The sequence below is a fragment of the Eurosta solidaginis genome, chromosome 1, assembly GCF_040869045.1.
Source record: "Eurosta solidaginis isolate ZX-2024a chromosome 1, ASM4086904v1, whole genome shotgun sequence".
Lineage (NCBI taxonomy): Eukaryota > Metazoa > Arthropoda > Insecta > Diptera > Tephritidae > Eurosta > Eurosta solidaginis.
In genome coordinates, this window is record NC_090319.1 from 3,395,381 (window position 1) to 3,410,771 (window position 15,391).

Consider the following 15,391-nt stretch of genomic DNA (forward strand, 5'->3'; position numbering starts at 1 on the left):
GATCAGCCGTTTCTTTGTTATCAAACGGGACTTTTATTTTGGCCTTAAGGATTTAAATTTTATTTCCAGACTGTTATTTTTAAAAGTCCTAGTTTAACTAGTTCTATAGGACTCAAAAAACGAAAATCCGAAAATAATTTTTATCTTGGTCCAAATATATTTAAAGTCCAAAATTAATAGTTTTGCAAGGAATTATATTATAAAAGGAATAACAGTTTCAGCCCCTGGTTTTGACTATCAATACACCTTCATACACTTTAAATTTCTTAACTAAATTAGTGCTTATACATTTATCAACGATAAAAATTTCACACCCAAATTTAAATGCGTTAAACAATAATTTTGTTTTATTTTGTTCAATAATTTAAAGCCAACCTGAACGTTTTGGCGAGTTTCATTTTTTTCATTTAAGATCTAAGCTCATTACAATACAAAGAGATATACAAACTCTTATCTACATTGTTAAAAATGAAAAATAAAATCAAATTGAAAGAATGTTCAGTCTACACCGAAATAGGAATATTCAAATTCAAAAACAAAAAATTTTTTTATATACATCCCTATAATATGCGAGTACTTATATGTATGTAGATATTTTTTTTACATAAATACATATATTTATGTACGTATGTGAAATATATGCATGTTTTATTAATATCAAGTGCAATCAATGTAAGGTGTAAAAAATAGTTCACAATAAAAACTTTTATTAGTTTTTCGCAAGATGAGGCAGTTATTAAATTTAAATATATATTAATGCTTTTGTTGTTGGTTTTGTCCTTCGAACATTTCATATAACGTAAAGCACCAAATTTAAACAGCCTTATATACTCTGACACACTTGATGTTGTTGAGAGTAAGAGTCTGTGGAAAGAATAAGAGAGAACAGATTTACTCAAATCCAACTCAAAATATTACTAGTTTTAAAAACTTACAGTAACTAGCTCATTATCAGAAAATTCGCGTATGATGGTTGAAGGTTTATCGCCTTTTTGTTCCTGCACCAATTTATTACCATCCAAAGTTATGACGCTCTTCACTTTGCGACCATCAAGTGTCTCCTCTTCAAATTCCTCACCCAACTTAAAGGTGATCGTTGATGTTTTGAAAGTTGAACTTGTGATAAAGGTGTAGGTATCACCATCCTTTTTCAGTTCAACGGTGGGGCTAATACTGTTGCCCATTTTACGTAGAACCATACCGACACCTATTATGAAAACATAACAATAAAGAATAGATATAATAAAATATATGCTGAGTGTTATTGTATACAATCCGCGACAAAAGAAAGACAGCTTTGTGCTCAAAATACGGGTTAAAACATTTAACAAGTCGCTACATATATGTCAGGTCAACGGAATATAGCAGCACCTCCAGTGAGATGTGATCTTTCTCTATGAATCCGGTATTGAATGTTGCCATATAAAATTTTCAAAAAAAATAAAATACAAGGCACAATAAACTCCGGAAAGATTTTAGGCCGAGCTTTTCTTCCAATTTGCTTCGTTTTGACGAGACAGTTTTAACCCGACTCCGGACGGCATTTGCAAGGCAGATGAGTTTTAACAATTTTTATAATTGAAAAAAAAAATAAAATTTTCTAAATTTTTGATGTTGCTTTGTCCGTGAATCGAACACAAGATCTTCGGTGTGACAGACGTAGCACGCTACCACCACACCACGGCGGCCACAACGATATAATTCAACTTTGGGCGCATTCAGAAATTTTAGCTATAATTATCACCGAAAACCGTATTGAAAACCTCAATGCCTCTTGATATACAAAATCCAAGCATTCATCCTGGAATGGACTTGACTTTTCACACGGAATATGGGTAGGAAAAATTAACAAATCAGTCATGAACCACGCCCATTTTCATTATGTTTACAAGAACCGTAGGCAAATACATACTTTTCATAAAAGCTTTTTTAGTTACAAGATTTCATTATAACAAGATATTGAAAAAAATCTAAAAAAAATACAAGATGTACGTAGCACCAGCCTTTTTTATCAAGTTTTTTTTTTTGGACTTTTCGGGAGCCATAACTCGACAAAGAGGTGAAGTATTATCAGAAAATTTTGTACATATATTTTCTTCTTAACGAGACATATTTCTGGTAAAAATTCAAGAAGTCTGATAAAAGCCACGCCCATTTCTGAGCAAAAGAGTTTTAAAGCAACCGTAGTCAAATATAATATCTATGCAAAATAGTTTTGTATAAATGATTATTGAAAAGGCCAACATTTTTTAAATTTGTGTGTCAGCGGCTTTTTCCAGCCATAATTTCGGGTTTTGGAAGCCACAACTCGATAAAGAGTTCAGTTATGCAATAGGCACGTTATGATCAGTACAAATTATTATTCAGAGTGGGGGCACTCTAATGAACACACAGTGTACGGTCCATCGAAATATGGGCTACTCCCACAAACGTACACGGGTACATACAGTTTGTATGAAAGTTTTTCAGTACTGCAGTCATGTACAATTCAGTCAGATTATTTATTAATTAAATTAAATTGAACTCTCGTGAAATAACATTCAGCCTTACTTATGAAAATTACATACATAAACATAACTTTTAGAAATTGAATGAGAAGATATTTATAAATGGCTGAGTATACATGCCAGGGGCGTAGCGACGGGGGGCTCTTGGGGGTTTAAACCCCCCTTGCCTCAGGATCATTTGATTTTATAGGTCGATACAATTCAAGTGTTTGATGTTTTCATGTCTATGTTAATAAATTGCTTTATAATTCTGCTACGTATTTACTTTGTTGGTGGTATTATATTTTTAATATGAAAGCATATGTGTGTACGAAGTGAACACTTATATATTTTAATCATATTATGTTTCATAATAATTCTGCTATTTATTAAATATACAAATGTACATGTTAAATTTTACTATAATTTCATAAAGAAGTTTCCTTGTAAATTTGCCTAACGACCATCTACATAATCAGAGAACAGCATAAATCGAACACAACAACGTTCGATTACAATCGGCAACATGATCGTGTTCAATGATCCAACTTGCTTAAACGAACATAATCGACATTGATTTAAAATCAACCAACTTATTGCATGCGTGAATATAATCAATTTAGGCGCTTGCTCGTTTGCCTCAACAGCAATTACATTCATCGGAATGAAAAGGCAAATATTTTTAACATTTAAATAATGTTAAATTTACAGCATTTTTTTGAATTACACATTTCCTATTTTGAAATATAATGCAAATTTGATATTATTTTCCATGTGGAAAACACATTATTATAATGTAATATCTACATTTTTTTTCATGTCAAAAACACATTTCAAAAATGTAATATTCAAATTATTTTATAAATGAAAAAATAATGTGTTTTTCACATTTTAAAATGTAAAAAACACATTAGTGTTTTTTCCGTGTAGATATGACTTTTTTAAATAAATTTTTTTTCTATTCGATCAGCTTCTTTTGAATTGTATATACGTATACGTTAGATCTCATGCAGAGACTCAAAAAGCATGAATACTACTTATTCCTGAAGGAGGTACTTCGGTTTTTTTTATCAATTTATCTATTAATATTACAGGAATGCGATTCTGTGGCTTTTCCTAATGTTCACATGTTGTTGAAAGTCTTGTGTACGCTTTCAGTAACAACGGCAACGAACGAGATATCTTTTTCAGTTGTTAGGCTGATTAAAAACTATTTGAGAAGCACGATGAGTGAAAATCGATTGAATGGCTGGCATCACTAAGCATCCACCGTGATCAAATTGTTACCGTTGATGAAGTTTTAGATGAAATGGCAAAGAAAAGCCGACGCATGTGCTTGAGTTTTTAATGTAACCTTTTTCATATCATATTCTAGATACACGTCAAAGCTAAAGACAACATTTTTTTTTTATTTATTTAACTGAAAAAAACAATTTTTTTTTTTTGAACCCCACCCAAGGCAATTTTCTGGCTACGCCCCTGATACATGCATACATATTTGAGGGCGCGGCCTTTATATAATCAAAGATATTCTAGAAATTATATAAGGTATAACTTAAAAAATGGCGAGGTGAATCGCGAGATAAAGAAAAATTTTGTTTCACTCGTAAGGGACAGGTTAATAATATTGTGTATCCAAATTCACTTCATTCATTACATTTGGGAGTGGAAATAAATAAAAGAAAGCTAAACAATATTTTTTAAACTAATTTAAAAGGCAGAATTTTTGCATTTTCCACTTTAAAAACATAAAGCTGTGTGCCCATTAATCTGCAACCATTAGAAATTAAATTTTTCACATTCCTGAATCAACAACTTTATTTTTACGCGAAAATTACGCTTTCGTTTGGATATTTTTTTTTTTATGTTTTTCTATATTATTATACATACATACGCTCGAATACCAATCGAAATTTAATATTGAATTGCTTTGCCAAGCTATTAGATGCGTTTAACGCAATCTTACGCATGCCAATAACATCCCACTCAGCATTTAGGTGATTAAGTTTTGAATTTCCCTACAAATCAATACAGCTTGATTACTATTTCTGACTAAATAATGAGTTATCATACAATTGAACAAAAGATATAATCAAATATGAATACTTTTGATGATCAAAAACTGAATATAGTTTTTCAATCACATTTGACCTCCTTTGGGAAATCAATTGAAAAACGTGTATGTTTTGTCAACATGTTCTGAGCAAACGTACGGGCACTTAAGAAGGCTATTTTCCCTTGCTTTGTTACTTCAAACCACGTTTCTTCCACCAAAGCAATTTTGGGGAGCTGGAAAAATTTATTAAAAACCTTTTCGAGGCTGATATTTCGTATTAAAATATTCCCAACGCATGCGGCTCTTTTTTTTCTTTTTTATTTAAAATAACTGAAAGTAATTTCGTCATATCCGTTAATATGAAATCCATCAAAATTAGATAAATTCGTAATATTTTTCAATCTGGTAGCTTGTTTTTTGTGAAATTGTCATTGTCCCCGCAAAAGTCAAGTGGCTAACGTCACACTAAATGGCACTACATCCACTTTTTGTATCATGCACAAAACAAACAAACAACAGCATTTCAAGTATACAACTGGGTATGTAATGTTCGGTATCACCCGAACTTAGACTTCCTTACTTGTTTTTAAATAAAAATACGCTTATCAGCACATTAAGTTTACATGTACATACATATTTAGATGCATTTATATTTATGTAGTGTTTACTGTGCACACAAGTGGCGATAATTTGCCCTTTGTTCTATCCCATAAAGATAAACCATTTCTATATACATATATATGTATGTATGTATATCGTCTGGTCATTCTTCTAAAAACAAACAAAAATTATACATAGTATTATAAAAATAAAAGTGGCGATCGAAGTCGAAAAGTCTATTCAAGCCAAGTGATAAGAAATGACTTTTAAATTCAATGAACACCACAATTCAAACAAATTTTAAGTGAAACGTTTCGGTAGGTATACAACTAAATATAAAACAACACGCTCGTGGAAGTGCGAGGGTCCGGCATGCCATCAAAGAGTATATGCAACACCAACGTCATATAACGGCTGAAATTTCACTCAAGTTTCTGTTCGGGAGTGATACGCGTACGAACAAACCGGGACACAAAAATGTAAAAAACGGTTAATATGAGCTCATTTTTTAAATCACAATAGGCGTCATCCGGTCGCGAAGATCCTGAGCCAGATAAATTATTTTGCATGTAAATGCAACAACAACGATTTGAGCCAGATAAATCCAGATGGAAGTCTGGCGCAATTTGTAAGCCAGATCATTTGTTAATTTCTTGTCTTTACTTTAACAGTACTGCCTTTAGTAAACCTACTTTTTCAAAAAAAAAATGTCGCTGGCTGGCGTTTAGCCGTATCAGTATCAGTTAAACGAAACACAGCCGCGACATCTGCCTTTCACAACTCATCTGTACAAAAATATTACGACCTCTGCTTCTCAAGTCTCCAAATGATCCGTGGAATTCCCGTGAGAATTGAGCGTTTTACGGAGCTAGAAAACTCACTGGATGGATGATGGCTAATAGCTCTGAAATGGTGGATCGGATTATTGACATAAGTGAACCAGCGACAAATAGTGCCCGTCAGATCCATAACTTACTATAGTTTTTGGAATTAGTTTGATGTGTGCATAGTTATCATTCGAGTATAAACACATGCTCTTCTTTTTTATTACAGGCATTGCAGTAATTGTGGTATAGGTCTCATCCATTGTTTACTATATAGTTTGGCAGCTTGTTGTTGTTGTTGTAGCGATAAGGTTGCTCCCCGAAGGCTTTGCGGAGTGTTATCGATGTAATGGTCCTTTGCCGAATACAGATCCGGTACGCTCCGGTATCCCAGCACCATTAAGGTGCTAGCCCGACCATCTCGGGAACGATTTATGTGGCCACATTAAACCTTCAGGCCATTCCCTCCCTTCCCACCCCCAAGTTCCATGAGGAGCGCCTATATTTCTGCCTACACGGTTAAAAGTTTGAGCCTATATATAGAAACACTTGAAGTTATAAAAAAAAAAAAAGTCTAATGCCACGGATTCTAGTAGCTTGCGCTACAAACTGAACTGTCACACTGAGCTGTCACGTACCTCCTTATATGTATAGCAAAATGTTTCGAAAAAGAAACTATGACTTTCAACACTTTTCACAAATAAAAGTTTTTAGTTTTAAATTTTCATCACCAAGTTTAAACTCTTGGGGTTCGTTTTACAGCCAGACGTGTATACAAGTTTCTATTTTTAGAATTTTGAAACTACAAATGACTGCAAGTTTCTACAAAAGTGACTACATTTAGAGATTTTTTAAACTTTTTTTGGTTTTGTTTTAAAACAATTTTAGGTTTTTAGACTTAATGTTCAAATAAGTTTTATATTTATATTCATAATATATTTATAACATTAAAAACTTAGTAAATTGAGAGGTTACCAGTTTAGTGCAAAAAAGTTTCAAAACTTGCTTAGATCGATGAATGAAATTAAGGCTCAAATTTAGCCGTGTACCATAACGCTAGTGTTATTTGTGCTTTAGCCCCTCCCCCCTCCCCCGCAAACTTTGAACATCCAGCTCAAAGCCATTAAATTTTCTTAAAATTGAATCTATACCAAACTGTTTATTGAGATTTTGGAAAATTTTGGAAAAAAGATCAAGAGCTAAGAAATTTCTGAAAAAATCTAAAAAAAAGCTTTCAAGCTAAACGTAGAAAAAAAGCTGAATCTAGCTTGAAAAAAACTAAAATGGCAACACTGGTTAAGTACTAAAGATGGTTTACTGAATTCGGCTTTTAGATTATTATATTCGGTATCAGTTCGCGACCATTTTATGGATTTGAACTATTTTCGGATTATTTAAGATTTGTTATCGGTACGGATTCGGGACTATCGCTGGATCATGATTGTCCCCTCTATTATAATACCGTTTGGAATTATGACCCAACTGATTGCAACTGTAACTTTTTATTTAAAAAACTGACACAAGACAAATAAGTTTCAGAAATTGGACTGCGATGTTTATTATTAAATAGAAATTTGTTAAAAGCCTCTATGTTCACTTTCCTCAAGCTGCTACACAAATAGAAACCCTCATAGCTCTCTTTAGAAACAAACTCAAAATTTCTTAATTTTCTTTTTCGTTTCTTTCTACCGACGATATTTACATAAATACAAAAATATATGTATATCTTTTGCAAGTTGTAGAGGTGCTAAAAGCCGGTTCAGCCGGCAATTTCCTGATGCTGAGACGAGATTGACTTAAAAGCATGGCTGGAGCAACATGTAAGAAATTCCCCTAGCATAAGAAAAAACGATGAATTCTGCTGGCTTGTGTGTATATTTTTATTTACATACTGTGTATTGTATATACATATGCATATACCAGTATGTACATATAAGTAAATTAAGCCCTTTCAAAAAATATTACCCAAGGTTAGATTATCTCCTCGGTAACTGCTTACTCAAATTCGTAGTTGTGGAGCGTATCGGGACTTTTCCTTATATAAATGTTTTGCTCTCGATTTTTAGTACTAGCTCAAATTTTGTTCGAAGAATTTTATTTCATCACGTCAAGCCTTCTGGATCTTCTCTTGCCTATTTGTGCCAAACTATGAAAGAAGCATATCGGTGCTGAGATATAATGCGCTGTACCCACCAAATTGAACGCAACTAAACTTTGCAACCCTTCTCCTACTTGAGCTCGATGGAGCCTTCCCAGCTGATATTTATACCACCACGTGGATGAAATAAACACTTGGTTGGATAGTTTTTGGGTAAGCAAGAGTCGACTGCTAATTCGCGTCGAAAAATATCGGGAGAGGTGTCAAAATACGCGCATTGACCTCGACAACAATACGAAGATGGAAAAGAAAAACTGTATCTCTGTCCGGAGATATTTGCTGTTGTTGTTGTAGGAATAAGGTTACTCCCCGAAGGGGAGCTTTGGGGCCGCCAGAGCCTTGTCTGTTAGTGAACAGGATTCGCCGCGGACAGGAGAGGTTGACGATTGGGTTTGGAGAAGATATATATTGCGCTGGCAACCTGAAGGGTTGCGCTACACAGCCCCTTGAATCTGGTATTTTAGTCGCGCCTTACGACAGGCATACCTACCGCGGGTATATTCTGACCCCCTAACGCGCTGGGGGTTGAAGTAGGCTTTTTTCATGTAGTTTTGTGCACTGAAAAAAATTTTTTGTACAAGGTGGTTTTGCACTGATTTAATTTTGATCCCACCCCATTGGTGGACCGGCCAGGGTAATTTTTTATAGGCGCGGCCGAAGGCCGCCAAGGATTGCATGCTACGCGTCGCCGATATGGTCGGCAAGCTTAAAGGTTACTCACTCGAAGAAAATACAGGCCTGCCATAATACTGCCCTCACAACCACTAGGGGCTGTCTTCTTATGTCCCCAGAACACCACCTACACAATGAGGCGAGAGTACTCCCCATTAGGAAGAGAAACGAGATGCTGAACAAACAGTTTATGTTGAATAACCAGAAACCTGGGCATCCCAACAGACATCTGATTTATGAGGCTACACCTCCCAGGGACTTAAGGGGTCATCTCCGTAAGCATTATGACGAAATACGGCACCAGAGAACACATTCGTATGAAGCAGAAAAGCACAAGCAGGTCCTCGGTGCAATGTGTCCCCACATGAAACCAACCATCTCTTCAATTGCAATGTGGAATCAACGCCTCTAACAACCCTCTCACTATGGCCCACCCTTGTTTCCTTGGACTCCCGTTAGAGGACATTGATGCCAATTTGTGATCGGTCGCACCTATTGGATGGGGCGAAGCACTGCTACAACAACAACAAAGGCCGCCAACGGAAAAGATGTTCTGCGCAAAGATACTTCCGCTTCCGGAGGGACCAGGGGTAATTTTTCGTTAACATCTTGTGAACGAGTTGAAAATTTTATTTTCCGCCTACGGATAATTAATACTGATTTCAAGACACGTCGTTTTTCACCTCTCCCCTTGTTTTTGAACGCATATTAGCAGTCGATACCAGTTGAATTAATAAAACATCCTCCAATACAATATTTCCATTTCGTTTCACTACCCTTAACAGCATATATTTTTCACTAGAAGAGTAAAAAATATTTCTGAAACGGCTTAATGTACAAACGTACATATGTATGCAGGACTGCCGTTAATTCGATTGCATCTGCACACACCCATACACTCGCAGATAAATGGGCACCACGCAGCTTACAGAATGTCACGCCACCGAAGTTGAATTATTAATTGGGGTAGTTGAATGTATGTACATATTATATATAAATATTTTCCATCTCTTATATGAAAGTGCAAACAGTTTTCCATTCTAATTATTTTAATTAAAATTTTAATATACACATTCTTCCACTAATATTTCATTTTAATAGCAAGTAGTAGGTATTTCCGTTTTAACGTTTCCAATAAATATAAAAAACAAACTTGTCACCAAACAAACGCTTACCTAATTCCTTCATATACTCATCGAAGTTTTCGCTTTTGTCCAATTTGTATTTTTTTCCTTCCCAGACTGCCATTTTTTCACAATAAAATTTTCTTTAAGTTCTAGTTATTAACTAAAATAAGAAAAAGTTGAGCAGACACGCGATACCGAAGATCAACACTCAATGACAGACGTCAACGTAATTGGAGCTGCGCTTTTATACAGCAGCAGTGGAGCAACGACCACAACCAAACGAAGGGCTACCACCCTGCAAAAATCGTTGGACCATGTGGTCCACTGGAGTACTTACCATTCTACTCCACTGTAATGCAGCGATGGACCAACTCATGTTTCTACACGAACATGTTGTAAGCCGATCATTCCTCGTTTTTAACGATTGTAATTACTACACAATGTTTCCCTGCAAAAATCGTTGGATCATGTGGTCCACTGGAGTACTTACCATTGTACTCCACTGTAATGCAGCAATGGACCAACTCATATTTCTACACGAACATATTGTAAGCCGATCATTGCTCGTTTTTAACGATTGTAATCACTACACGATGTTTATTGGACTGTGGGTACTCCATGGATTACTCTGACGTAATGCGGAGCTGGAGTATATGGTCCCGTCCTAGGACATCGCAATGTTAATTGGACCATATTTTTTGTATGAATTGTGGTTAATTTTGGAGCACTCGCTTGGTCCATAGCGAGTACTCCATACATGCATGCATGGAGTACCCGCGATTTTTGCAGGGTTACTGGACTGTGGGTACTCCATGGATTACTCTGATGTAATGCGGAGCTGGAGTATATGGTCCGGTCCTAGGACATCGCAATGTTAATTGGACCATATTTTTTGTATGAATTGTGGTTAATTTTGGAGCACTCGCTTGGTCCATAGCGAGTACTCCATACATGCATGAATAGAGTACTCGGGATTTTTGCAGGGCACTAAAAGCACCGACACATAAGCAATTTTTCATATAGATGTGATTTACTCAATCTTAAGCTGGAGACATTGGTGCTTTATCGGTAACCGTATCGGTAACCTTTTAACAGCTGATTCGACCAACCTTATGAGAATCAATGCAATCGATTATTGGTGACGCTAAGGTCGTAACCGTATCGTAGCCAACCAATTGGGTTTTGGTTTACCATCGTAACGATAAACAGCTGATTACGTTAGGGATACGGATACAGCGATACGACATACGGCACCAATGACTCCGGCTATAAGCCGTGGTTACTCACGAACGTACGTAGAAAAAACGTGTCAGCTGACACGACCTATCTTATGAGTGTGCAATGTAAACTAAAACTCACCGACGTGCAACGCCCGTACGTACGTAGCCCGGAACGTAGAAATCAAAACAATTTTGATTTTTTCCGTAAGAACGTGTCAGCTGATCGCTCTCTCACTAGACAGAGTTGCCCAGTAAACATTTGTGCGCTAATTTTTGACCGTTTGCAGTCTTATACAAAAACACCTAATTAAAGTTTGAAAAATTGTGAAAATAATTCGAAATAATTATGTAAAAGTGCAGATTAGAGATATGTAATCTATTTATATTTAATTAATATTAATTCTAGCCTTTTACAAAATCAAAAATTAAATTGGAAAAAGTTGATGTTTCCATAAACATGCATGCAAAATGGTCAATGGCAACAGTGCTTATCTGTAAACAATACACACACAAATATGTTATGTACATGTACACATACGCACACAATGATTCCTACGGGCTTCAGAGTTCGGTCAAACGTGCTTCGTACGACAAACGTCCGTACGCACAGCACACGTCGGTGGGTAACTTCCGCATAAAGCTGGAGACATTGGTGCTTTATCGGTAACCGTATCGGTAACCTTTTAACAGCTGATTCGACCAACCTTATGAGAATCAATGCAATCGATTATTGGTGCCGCTAAAGTCGTAACCGTATCGTAGCCAACCAACTGGGTTTTGGTTTACCGTCGTAACGATAAACAGCTGATTACGTTAGGGATACGGATACAGCGATACGACATACGGCACCAATGACTCCGGCTTTAAGCCATTGACGTGTGCTGTACGTACGGACGTTTGTCGTACGAAGCACGTTTGACCGAACTCTCAAGCCCGTAGGAATCATTGTGTGCGTCTGTGTACATGTACATAACATATTTGTGTGTGTATTGTTTACAGATAAGCACTGTTGCCATTGACTATTTTGCATGCATGTTTATGGAAACATCAACTTTTTCCAATTTAATTTTTGATGTTGTAAAAGGCTGGAATTAATATTAATTAAATATAAATAGATTACATATTTCTAATCTGCACTTTTACATAATTATTTCGAATTATTTTCACAATTTTTCAAACTTTAATTAGGTGTTTTTGCATAAAGCTGCAAACGGTCAAAAACTAGCGCACAAAAGTTTACTGGGCAACTCTGTCTAGTGAGAGAGCGATCAGCTGACACGTTCTTACGGAAAAAATTAAAATTGTTTTGATTTCTACGTTCCGGGCTACGTACGTACGGGCGTTGCACGTCGGTGAGTTTTCGTTTACATTGCACACTCATAAGACAGGTCGTGTCAGCTGACATGTTTTTGGTACGTACGTTCGTGAGTAACTGCCGCATTAGTATAATGAGTAGATTGCACATATTTTTATAAATAACGGTAGATTGAGGGACGCTGGCGCTATCTGATATGGAAAAGTAGCCAACTCGCAAATTTTGTATCAAGCAAAGCATAAGAAGAAGAATTTGACATTCGCTTTGGCTACGGGTGCTGGCACACTATGCAAGTTGAATTATCTTTCCCATTCGTGGGTAACGTTTCAAGAATTTTTCGCAATTAAGAACTGGGGCCCTATTCAGTAACTGTGAGTTTTAAAATGTACACTTTTTCTTAATATAATTTGTATGAAAGAAAAATGTACATTTCAAAACTCATAGTTACTGAATAGGGCCGCTGCAATATAACAAATGAATACGACACAAAATATGTTAGCAAGTATTTTTGTTGTATAGGAAGAATGTTCATAACAGTGCTTCGCGAAATTTTGTATGTGAATGGGCAAGGCGAAATAAACTTCAATTGCCAAGTCTGAAGTTCCTTCATATTTATAAACGCTACATCTTGGTTGATTGTGGCGATGCTACTGGAATGCATAAGCTTGTGTTAAACGCATCTATGGATATGCAAAATGTTATTGTGCCGCGGCTTTAAGAAAAATAATCTACCTACTAATATGAGGAATACTTTTGTGTTTGCTATTGCCGCTTAAAATTGTAAAATTACATTAGAGTGCTTCAATATCAATATACAAAAAAGCTAGGGGTATTTTATTGCTAATCTGGAAGTTCAAACAGCTATTAAACTTTTACAATAGGATTATGTGATCAGGGCAAATAAATGAAAGATATGGTCACCAGAGTAGTAAGGCAGGCAAAAACTACCATTTTTCACATAAGGACTGGTCAATTCCTATCAGCACAGAAACAGAAAGTTCCGGAAGACGAGCAGCTGAGTTCCTTCTTTTTCTTCTTCTTGTTGTAGTGCTTCGCCCCATACAATAGGTCCGATCGCGCCCAAATTGTCATCGATATCCTCGTACGAAAATCAAAAGAAATTTGCAGTTTCAATAGGGTTGGACCAAAGATACATTGGTTCTACGAGGGGTAGATTCCACATGACATTTGAAAAGATGGTTGGTGTAATGTGAAGACACATTATATGCAGAACATATATGTATATTGCGTATGCCGGGGTTGATTCCAGATAAATAAGGGCGTAACATATTAGAGTATCAAGAACCATTGTCTTAATAACTCGCTTGCGAAAACGTCGAAAGTTCTTCAAACAAAGGATTGTATTGCGTTGATGAAAAAAATTATCAGTTTTCCAAATCAGTCTCCGAAACGTAGCATAGTTTTCAAAGCACATCTGCAAGAATCATTAAGTGGACTATGTGAAACGCGCTGGTCTGAAAAACATGATGATATAAGACAGTTTGAAGAAAACATCACAAAAATTGTTGCTTCGTTTCAAGAAATTTTTACTTGGCAAGATTCCACAACAAGTTCTGAGACCCTTTCTATGTTGAAATCTATTTGCGAGAAAGAGTTCATGATTTCAATGATTTTTTTGAGCAATGTACTTTCTGTTACACGACCACTGAGCTTACTTTTGCAAACATCGTCAATAGATTTGAATCAAGCTTCTGAAGCATTGAGTGACACTTTGCGAACATTAAAACACCATAGACTTGAAGCAGGAAGTCGTTTTTCGGGACTTTACAAAAAAATAGTCGCTTTAACAGATGAGTTGAAGTTTGATATTATCCTCCCACGAATTGCTAAAAAGCAAATACATCGAGCGAATTACACTTCATCAGATCCTGAAGAGTATTAGCGAAAATCAATTTACATATATACCTTTTCTTGATTTACAAGGTAGATTACCTGAAGATACATTGCAAGTTTTTAATCTTAATTTGCTACTCCCATCGCGAATCATCAAAGATAATACACTGCAAAAAAAGAATTTGTCTAAAGAGCTTGTCCAAGATCTTGGTAAACGATACGCATCTCTTATTGGAGGAAATAAAATTAATCTAGATGGAGGGTACAAAGTGTGGTCAGAACGCTGCTCTGATAAGCAACACAAAAAATCAATTCCACTATCAGCTGAAAAAGTTTTAAATGATTGCAATGAATATGCGTTTCCATCAATAAATGCTCTTATCAAAAATCTGGCCACTCTTCCAGCTAGCAAGGCTTGTGCTGAAAGAAGTTTTTCGACACTTCGCCGGTTGAAAACGTGGTTACGGTCCACAATGTCCCAGAACAGACTCAATGGTCATGCACTTTTAAATACCCATTTCGATATTGAGATTGATATTGATCATATAATTGAAAGATATGTAAAAAAGGGAAACATAGAATTAAATTTACTGTGTGAATATGAACTATGCAGAAGATAAAAATGATGTCAAAAAATTGGATGTACTATTGTTAATTTGAATAACTAAATGAAACCAAATGTGTGTATGAAATTATTAAACAATGGAAAAAAATAGTAATAAATTTACCCCTAAAAAATAACGGTCTGCTATACGTTTCCCTTATTGTTTTGTCTTGTATTTTCACGTATAAAGTATCCTGATGTGAACTTTGTTCAAAACACATCAGCTATTGGGAGAAACAATTACTGACTGAAATCGCCCGCCCCCCCCCCCTCAAAAAGCAGCCTGGATTCGCCACTGTCTGTCCTCGGACCGAAATACGCGTAATTACGGGCGACATGCCTCTACTGTTTTAGATGTGCGCACGATCCCAGAAGCTAACATCGACTTGCACCATTATCTCGTCGCAGCCAAAATACACGCCCACCCCTGCGTGGCTAAACACAAGGAAAAAATTGGTTACCGGTGACCACGGAA

The 15,391-nt window shown here is 35.9% G+C and overlaps 1 protein-coding gene across 1 annotated transcript; it reads right to left on the reverse strand.

The window, feature by feature from the left end:
* Positions 1-334: 334 nt before the first annotated feature.
* Positions 335-10,149, reverse strand: fabp (fatty acid binding protein). The gene is made up of 3 exons (XM_067777461.1): positions 9,972-10,149; positions 936-1,207; positions 335-864 (listed from the first exon to the last, which is right to left on the reverse strand). Exons 1-3 carry the CDS (start codon positions 10,042-10,044, stop codon positions 814-816), a joined length of 396 nt encoding a protein of 131 aa, XP_067633562.1. The 5' UTR covers positions 10,045-10,149; the 3' UTR covers positions 335-813.
* Between the last annotated feature and the right edge of the window lie 5,242 nt (positions 10,150-15,391).